Source organism: Raphanus sativus, chromosome 9 (assembly GCF_000801105.2).
Source record: "Raphanus sativus cultivar WK10039 chromosome 9, ASM80110v3, whole genome shotgun sequence".
Classification (NCBI taxonomy): Eukaryota; Viridiplantae; Streptophyta; class Magnoliopsida; order Brassicales; family Brassicaceae; genus Raphanus; species Raphanus sativus.
Genome location: NC_079519.1, coordinates 13110195 through 13120578, shown reverse-complemented (window position 1 = coordinate 13120578; position 10384 = coordinate 13110195). Strand labels below are relative to the sequence as shown.

Here is a 10384-nt window from a genome sequence, read left to right as displayed (position 1 = left end):
GCAAACCGGACCCCTAACCGGATATTTACCGGACATATATAAGATGGTTTTTTTTAATTCACTGTTTCGCGAAATTCAGAAAAAAATCCTAACGGCATTTCTCTCAAAACCCTAAAGGCGATTTAGAAGGCGATTTCCGTCGATTCTCTCTAATCCATCGTTCTCACCACCGATTATATCTCCGCCGTTATCACCGACGTTCTAAGCACCGTTCTCACCGCCGCTTCCTCTATTTCAGATTTGAGAGGAAACCCTAACGCCGCTTCCTCTATTTCAGATTTGAGAGGAAACCCTAACGCCGTTTCTCCCTAAACCCTAACGTCGTTTCTCTGTAAACCTAGTGCCGTTTCATGTCTCGTTCTCTCCGCCGGTTCTCTGTAAACCCTAGCGCCGAGACTCCCAGAGGCGTCTCGTCGAACTCCGCCGCCGGTAAGTTATTTCTCTTACTGTGGAGTGATTGATGTTGGAAATTCAGAACATAAAACGTTGTCTCTATCTATAGTCGTTCTGACCGCGCTTCTTAATTTGTCGTCTATTTTGGCAGATCTATAACCGCTGTGTCAAAGGCGACTATATCTTCTCCGAATTTCCAGGTGGGCTTTGAACTGTTCTATTGGATGTCTTGGAAGACTTTGCGGAAGACTTAAATATAAGCCAGACGACTTAATACAAGTCGTCTGGAAAGTCTTCCAAACTTATAACTTGAACTTTGATACTGGATGGTTGTCTGTTTGACATGGTTGTTGTCTTTGATTGTTTTTGTCTTTGATTGTTTCTGTCTTTGATTGTTTTGCAGACAAAAACATGGATATTCCAAAACTCCCCCGGAGGAAATATACATTAGGGAAAGAGCCCAACCCAATTAAGAGCATTTCGTATCACACGGATTGTACGACGTTGCATCATGCTTTAGAGGATGCTCTTGATCATCGAGAATATGAAGCGCTGAAGGAGTCGAAGTTGGGAGTTTTCATCAAGTTCCAAGAGCTGAGATTTGGTTGGGCTTCAAGGCTGGTTCAATTCATGCTCGGTTTCCAGCTCGACATAAAGAAGAAGTATGAGCTGTGGTGTCTCGTTGGTCCAGAACCGCTGAGGTTTTCACTGATAGAGTTTGAAAAGCTCACTGGTCTAAACTGTGAGTACATCGAGGACCTTGAGAGTTCGTACTGTCCTGTTACGCCGGAGATGTCTGCTTTCTGGGAGAAGTTGGGAGTTAATATCAATGCGGGGCCATCTACTGACCAGATAATAACAGCACTCAAGAGATGCAAAGAGCGGTCTCGGGATGATCGCAAGCGGCTCGTGTACCTTGCCATCTTCGTTGGATACATTGAAGAGAAAAAGGTCACAACCTCTACACGGGCTAGTCTGGCGAGGCTAGTGATGGATTTAGAACGGTTTGAGAATTATCCATGGGGGAGAGTCGCTTTTAAGGTGCTGATTGAGTCTCTGAAGGCCAAAAATATCACGGGTTTTTACACGATTGATGCCTTGAGGCAAGGGTTTGGGACGTGCCTTGCGGAGATCAAGCATCTGTTGGATAGGATTGGTGTTGTGGAAAAGAATCTTGGTATCACACCTACTCCGCCTAAACAGACGCAAGAACCAGGAGTTAGTACTAAATCCTCGCCCAAAACCTATCAGAAGACTTCGCAGACGACTTAACTATAAGTCGTCTGGAAGGTCTTCCAGCTAGAAGACATTCCAGACGACTTATAGTTAAGTCGTCTGGAATGTCTTGTAGCTGGAAGACCTTCCAGACGACTTATAATTCAGTCGTCTGGGACGTCTTCTAGCTAGATGACTTCGCAGAAGACTTATAATTGATCTTTGAAAATGATCTATGCAGAGTGAAAGAGAAAGTGTTAATGGGGCGAAAGAGAAATCCGGAAAGAAGAGAAAAGAGAGAAAGGAGGATCCAAAGGAGGATCCTAAGAAGAGAATGGAGAGGAAGGAGGATCCAAAAGAGGATCCTAAGAAGAGAATGGAGAGGAAGGAAGATCCTAAGGAGGATCAAAAGGGGGATCCTAAGGAGGATGCTAGTGAGGTTGCTAAGGACGATCCTAAGGAGGATGCCAGTGAGGTTGGTAATGAGGGTGCTAGTTCCTCGAAAGTGCCGAGTCTAGTGGTTGCCGAAGAAGTCGAAGAACCGAGCGTTCTTCTATTGGAGAAAGAAAATTCTACTCTTTCAGATAAAGTAAAGGAGAGAGCTAGATATGAATCAAAAAGGGATGCTGCTCATTTGGAACTTCAGCGGAATGCTGCTTTGGCAGTTCAGCGTGGAAGGAGTGAGCGAAAATGGATACTTGCTCCAACACAGTCGTCTCCTTATAAGGGGAACATCACGGCCAAAACGATCATTCCAAACTCAAACAAGTCTGTCTTTACACCTTTTCATCCACTTGACAAGGCGGCACAGAAGTTGCTCATTGATCACTGGAAAACTTGTCCGCAAGTGAATTACTCTTCCATAATAGCTTGCTTTAAGTCTTCAGCTCTGATTGGTTTTCCACTTTTTGTTTTGCAGTGAAGTTAAGAAATCTATGGAGAAACGCCCGGTGAGAAGTCTTTCTCGGTGGTATAAAAAACTCTGGACTTCCAGAGACTGGCTGGACGACTCAGTAAGTTTTCTTCTACAAATAGTTAAGTCGTCTGCTAAGTCGTCTGGATGTAGAAGACTTTCCAGACAACTTAATAGTTAAGTAGTCTGCTAAGTCTTCTACGTAGAAGACTTTCCAGACGACTTAACTATTAAGTTGTCTGCTAAGTCTTCTACGTAGAAGACTTTACAGACGACTTAATAGTTAAGTCGTTTGACATGTATTATTTTGTTATGTAGCATATGGATGCTTGATTTAATGTGCTGAGGAAGAGGTACCATGCTAATCCGGAAATGTTCAGGAGCGAGAGAATTTGCTTCCTTGATCATCTCTTTTCTCGGCATTGGAGTAAAAACTTCGACGATTTTAAGGCTGATAAACCCGACTTCAGAGGTCTAGGAAGAAGACTCCCTGGTGGTGCCTGGAATTATTATAGTGGAAAAACACCATCATTTTGTAGATCTATGAAGGTTTGGGGGAAGGATATTGACGATATCTATGCGCCAGTGAATTACAAGGACACTCATTGGATTTCTATCTGGATATCGATTCCTGATAGGCGCATAGTGGTTTTTGACAGCGATCATTCCTGTATACCCCCAGCAAACCTCGATGTGATAATGGAGCCTTTTTGCCACATGGTCCCCTACTTGCTATATGAGTGCTCCTCCATCGAAGAACGTGAAACAATGCTCCTGGAGCCATACACATATGAAAGACCGGTCTTACCAAAGTCAAAATCTGGTGATTGTGGCGTGTATGCTCTAAAGTTCATTGAGGTTCATTCTTTGGGGTTGCCATTTTCTCCAAAAGACTTTGCCCAAAGCAACAGTAAGAATATGAGGGAGACGATGGCGGTGGATGTATATAGAGAGATTCCAAACGCGCATAACTTTGACAACACGGACAATGATGATTACCTGGAGACGTATGCACCTCAAGTTTGAGTTACGGATTAGGGTTTAAACTAGGGTGATTGTGAATATTTGAAGGTGATTGTGTGTATGAACTTGATTGTATGTATGTATTTAAGTCTTGTGAATATTTGAAGGTGGTTTAATATATATTTGAAGTCGTCTGGAAGGACTTAAATATAAGTCGTCTGGAAGGTCTTCCAGCTAGAAGACTCTCCAGGCGACTTAGTTATAAGTCGTCTGGAAGGTCTTCCAGCTAGAAGACTCTCCAGGCTTAAGTCGCCTAGAATGTCTTCTAGCTGGAAGACTCTCCAGGCGACTTAACTATAAGTCGTCTGGAATGTCTTCTAGCTGGAAGACCTTCCAGACGACTTATAGTTAAGTCGTCTGGAATGTTTTCTGTGCACAGACCTTATAGTTCATAACACATAAGGTCATAACACAGAAAAACTCATAACACATAAGTTCATAACACAGAAAAAGTCATAACATATAAGTTCATAACACAGAAAAGGTCATAACACATAAGGTCATAACACATAAGTTCATAACACAGAAAAGGTCATAACACATAAGTTCGTCAGGCAGACTTACTTGAAGGTCTTCTGGGTTAGACGACTAACTTGAAGGTCGTCTGACAGACTTACTTGAAGGTCTTCTGGGTTAGACGACTGACTAGACGACTAACTTAAAGGTCGTCTGGGTTAGACGACTTACATTGTGGTTTCGTATGGCCGGTTTCTTTGCAGTTTGAGCATCTATAAGCCCTGTGTTTCTTCCGGGGTTTGCTTGCTCTCATCCTGGATAGCTCTAACCAAGATTGCCATCTTGATTCTTTTATCTCCCCGGACCACGCTTTACATCTGGAGGAAAGCATGTGCGTGCCTCAACCGCTTGTCGATTACAAGGATATATATTCTCTGAGTATCCTGCAAACAAATAATTCTTTGAGTACACTGGAGATACAAGTGTGTCGACATGCACACCAGCAAGTGTTCCAGCTGCTATAGCATGAGAGCAAGGTATTTTCTCCACTCCATAGACACCACAATCACACTTTCCATGTTCCAAATCAACCACACAGTCCATTTTGCCACCTTTCACAAAGAATTTTCATCCATCAATTGGTTGGGCCCTCATCTTATCCGCTATCTCTGACCGAACAGCAAGCAAGTATTCAACACCCCGACTATTTTGAGTTGGGAGACTCAATGCATCGTCTCTCCTTTTCCAAAACCACCTTCCTAGCTTCTCCCTTATGAACTCCAACAGGAAGTCAATCGGAAATCCCCTAGCTCGCTTCAGTGCGGAATTAATAGACTCAGCGATGTTGCTCGTTTTTATGTTGTAACTGTCTCCCGTACAGTAAACCCTTGACCATAGGCTAACGTATGCATTCACCAAATACGTTGCAAGGTCCGGGTTTGCACTCCGTATCTCAGCCATGTACCGGTCAAAATCTGAAACCGTGTGAGCATAAGCAGCACCTTTCACCAAGTACAAAAGATGTCTCCTTTATAAGTTTTGACAATGTTTTCTTGAAGGTGATAATAACATATTCCTCGGGTTGTCCAAGGAAACACCTTATCACACGCACTTTTAATTGCCTCGTGCCGGTCGGACACTATCACCAGAGGAGAATCATGGGATATACAACTAGCCAATTTTGTGAAAAACCATTCCCAAAAAGGTCCATCTTCAGCATCTACGATCCCAAAAGCCAATGGAAATATCTGAAAATTCCCATCTTGTGCCGCTGCAACTAACATAACTCCTCCATACTTCCCACTTAGGTGAGTCCCATCCACCACAATGACCCTTTTCTGATACTTAAAACTTTTGATAGAAGCTCCAAAAGAGATAAATAGATACTTAAATTGGTTCAGAGAATCGAGTTCTATAGCCGTGATAGAATCTGGATTTGCTAAGGAGACTTGCTCGAGATATGATGGCAGTCGCGAATACCCATCTTCTGCTGATCCTCTCACCAACATTTGTGCATATAACAGTGCTCTGTATGAAGTGGTGTAATTAAGCGTCATACCAAACATGTTCTTCATAGCATCAGTGATATGCTGCGGATTTAACCCATCAATGATTCCAACACGATCAATGAAAAGCCGAGCAACATACTTCGGAGTACAATGTTTCCGCTGAGCGATTCTATCTCCCACTGAGCATGTATGAGCTTGCACATACTTTGTTACCCAAAACGTGTTTGTCCCATGTTTCACACTCACTCTGAGCCTCCATCCACAACCACTAACCCGACATATTGCCACAAGGAGAGTTTTCGATGACTTGTATATTCTGAAGGTGAATCCACGCCTCACTGCTGTCAACCGCACCTCCGAAACCAATGCATCCTTGCTAACGAAACTCTGGTTGACATGTAGCTTGTCTCTTTGAAATCTTTCTCCTTCAATAGCATATGTTTCTTTGAAATCTTCAAAACACATATCATCTTCTTCTGAGTCCTCATCTTTGACCTTTCCATAAACACTGTAATTCTCACCATCTTCGACCGCTTCAGCAACATCACAGATATCAGCATCCTCCTCTCCATCATCCTCCTCCCCATCATCCACCTCCTCATCCTGCTCCTCCCCATCATCCTCCTCCCCATCATCCTCCTTGCCATCATCCTCCTCCCCACCAGGTTCATTAACTTCTTCCCTTTCCTCAGAAACCGTTCTCATCTTGCTACGGCTTCTCATCTTGCTACGGCTTGATACACAAAGCCGTACTCCGTGCGTTTTGGTTATCTCAAGCAAGTATCCAACTTGTCTATCACTTGTAACATGAATAGGAGGGGTATCTGGAGCCATATCTTGCATCATTGCTTCTGGTACTGAGTAACTTATCTCCACAGACTTTATGCTCATATCCAAGTTAAAATCTTCTTCAGCCATTGCAACAAGTTCAGCATGTGTCGAACCTTTACTAAAAAAAAACATTCTCGCTCCTTTGGAATCATCAACCACAAAATCCCAAAAGCCATCTTTCCACAACCATTCTCCATACACTGCAGGTAACCGATGTATCATCTGCAAAAAATCAAAAATAAAAACACATTAGCTAGAAACTTTGATTAACATGAAGTGATGTTGGTAAACTCTTAAATATCACCAATTATGTTATCAATTTAATTCAGTAGCTCCAATATTGATTAATATACATGAATTAATAAGAAAATGTAAAAAAGTCTTTATAGTCTTGGAGAAAATGAAAGTTTACTAAACATTGACGCAGACGACTTACTAGTAAGTCATCATGAATACTTAGACGACTTACAAGTAAGTCGTCCGAAGAGGTCATTTTGGCAATTGACTTTAAGCTGGACGACTTACAAGTAAGTCGTCCAGTTTTGTTTATTAAAAAAAAACACCAGACGACTTACTTGTAAGTCGTCTCGGATAAACAGATTACTTTTGCATTTGACCGAATTGTGTCAGAAAAATTGACTTTTCTTAGACAACTTACTAGTAAGTCGTCCCTGGGAAAACAAAAAAACTCAATATTTTATTAAAACGAGATGACTTACTTGTAAGTCGTCTCATGTTAGTTTAAAATTCGAAAATAAAACTGAAATTTTTATTTTTCCCAGACGACTTAAACGGAAGTCGTCCAGATAGACGACTTACACGGAAGTCGTCTGAGATAAGCAAGGTTTGACCAGAATCTCAGAATAAAATCTGGACGACTTTACTTATCCTGGACGACCTTCAAGTAAGTCTTCTGACTGGACGACCTTCAAGTAAGTCGTCTGGGAGAAAATAAATATTTAAGTTGTTTTTCCAATTGCAAAACTAACCTGAGACGACTTACCAGTAAGTCGTCTAGCTTTAATAAAATATTTATTTTTTTGGTTTCCCCAGAGACAACTTACTAGTAAGTCGTCTGGGAAAAGTCAAATATCTGACACAATTCGGTCAAATGCAAAAGTAACCCATTTATCCTAGACGACTTACTAGTAAGTCGTCTAGGATATTCTCGGGTTTTTTTTCTAAACAAAGAAAGATGGACGACTTACAAATAAGTCGTCTCTTTGTTCAGAAGACTTAACCGTAAGTCTTCTACAGCCAGACGACTTACAGGTAAGTCTTCTACGCGGACAGATCTGGAAATTTTTCCAATTTCATATATTAAATTAGTGAGATGACTTCCTTACCACACAGAAGTCTTCTCCAAACACTCAGAACCTTAAACGAGAGTAACCCACCAAGAATAGTAAGCTTGAATGTCTCTATCAACCAAAAAAAAATTAAAATCAAAAGCTTGAGTTTTTTGGATGAATATGGAGATAAAGTGAAAGAGATGTTGTTTTCAGTTCATAACAATTGAGAGAGAGACAGTAAATCGATTTCAAGTGCATTAACAGCTTCAAATTGGTTGTTCATGGTAGTTGGGGTATTGAAGACAGTGGCAATCTTGTAAATACTTGAAGATGATGAGGTTGAGAGAGTAAAATGGCCATTTTCAAAAAACATAAAAAAAAATTAATGGCATTTTCGTAAATACCCTTGTTCGGAAACTCGCTAGGCGCTACGCGTGCGGCACGCTAGGGCCTAACGATTTATTAAAAATCGGAAAAAATTCGTAGATTACTCTGGGAAGAATTTTTTGTACTTTTATACGTATAATACTTTATTTATGTATATACATGTTTATGTATAAAATATCTTGGTACTAAAATTATAGATTTGTAAATACATACCAAATTAGCAGACAATAAATCACGTATAGAGATCAAAAAAGTTGCTGGAACACATCCAAAAATGAAAGTAGTAGGGTCAAATACTAATAATAAATATTTTATAAGGATGAATATGCAAATTTACAAGAAACAAGCACGTGTTTCTTAACTATGGACACCACAGTTCAACTATAACTTTATGACTAGTTATCTTCTTCGTTTTTTTTCTGGTAATCAACCTTCTTCTTCTTCTGTATTTTTGAGTGATTTTTTACTAATCTTGTTCTTCTGTTAAAACACATAAATCTAATCACAGACAAAGAAAAAACCTTTTTTTTTCCAGTCTGGTACTCTCCCCAAAAATGCTTTGTTAGTCTCTGACTCTCTGTTAATGGATGAAACGAAGATTCACGTTAAGCCGATAAGCGATTTTGTCTATTACGCGGCCGAGTTTTATAAATCTACACAGTCCGCGCTCATTACTCGGCTCACCGCATAATGCAACCGAAGTGGTCCAACTCGCCACGGAGCCCAGACGAATCACGTGTAATCGGCCGATTAAACGTCTCCGCGGCCGATTTTTAGAACAAGGGTAAATACTGTGAACATGTGGGGTGAATAGGGCAAAAGAATGATAAAAAAAAAGAGAGGTTACTTTTGTGTTTGACTTTGAGTTTTGAGTCAATTTTGCAAAAAGCCCAATGCTATTTCTTATTATATAAATGAAAAATGAATTAATATTTTCTTTAATTATAGCTGATATTAGTTATGAATTTTATTATTTAAAAGTAAATATTAAAACAACTGTATATTAAATTTTTAATTAAAAGTATTAAAATATTTATTAAAATGTAATCTTAGAAAATATACTTAAGAATGTAGAATGTCTTTTAGATATATTATTTTGAGAATATTAAAATAATTGGTTAGATATGATATATATGTAATAATAACTAAGTTAGTTGTTAGAAAAAATAATAGAAAATTAAATAAATGTAATGGTCCAACCTAGACTGTTTGCATGTAGATAAAAAATTCTTCTGTTTTAATAGTATTGAAGTTAATATTAGTTATGAATTTTATTATTTAAAAGTAAATATTAAAACAAATTTTTATTAAAATTTTTCACTAAAAAAATATTTATTAAAATGTAAGCTGAGAAAATATAATTAAGAATGTCTTTTAGATATAAAATAATTGGTTAGATATGATATATATGTAATAATAACTAAGTTAGTTGTTAGAAAAAATAATAGGAAGTTAAATAAATGAAATGGTCCAATCTAGACTATTTGCATGTAGATAAAATTTCTTCTGTTTTAATAGTGTTGATGTGTTATTTTAAAATAAAACGGTTTAACCAATAGCATAGGGAATTGATTGACATAGTTATTATAAATGAATTATTTCAAGATCATTGTTTTATTTTCAGGCGCAAAACAAAACTACAAAATTTATCAGCTAAAACTGCACCTAGTTTTCCTAGATAATTATTTTGGTGGTTTTTTTTATTCTGATGTAGTTTTCTAAATCAAATCTAACTTAAATAATGAATCAATCTTTTAATATAAAAAAACTATCTGCGTTTTAGAAAAAGAAAACATAAAAGACGATCTAACTAAAAGACAGAATAAACTCGATTAATTAAATATAGTAACATATAGTAGTGTAAACTATATAATATAATTGTTAATATACATAATTATTTTATTGATATTATCTTAATTTTAAATAAGTGATTTTAATGATTTTTAAATTTGTTTTAAGGTTAATTTTATTTCATAAAGTTTAATAAACTACTTTTATAAAATATTTATGCTGACATGTTTTTATTTGATAAATTCTAAATATTGTAATATTACTAATTGTATCTTATTTATTTACATAAATAATCATAATTTAATTGCATTAAGTTTTGTTTTGATACTTATTTTAATCTATATTTGAATAAAACAGAAAATATTATAAAAATAATTATAGACATGGTTTTTTGTGTAATAAACTTAGTTAATCATAATATGAACTAAAACTTACAAAATATTATAAAACAAATCTATTTTCTATATAACAAGATAAACAAAAAACTAGAAATATATAAATCAAAACAAAATAAAACATAGCTTAAACATTGTACCATTTTTATATTAATAAACCAAAAATTGAGATACTCAAAC

General features: G+C 37.6%; 1 protein-coding gene across 1 annotated transcript; it reads left to right on the top strand.

The window, feature by feature from the left end:
• Window positions 1-350: 350 nt before the first annotated feature.
• LOC130500065 (uncharacterized) lies at window positions 351-2530 on the top strand. The gene is made up of 4 exons (XM_056994764.1): window positions 351-429; window positions 797-1344; window positions 1435-1611; window positions 1850-2530. The coding sequence occupies exons 1-4, from the start codon at window positions 351-353 to the stop codon at window positions 2528-2530; spliced, it is 1485 nt and encodes a 494-aa protein (XP_056850744.1).
• Window positions 2531-10384: the final 7854 nt, after the last annotated feature.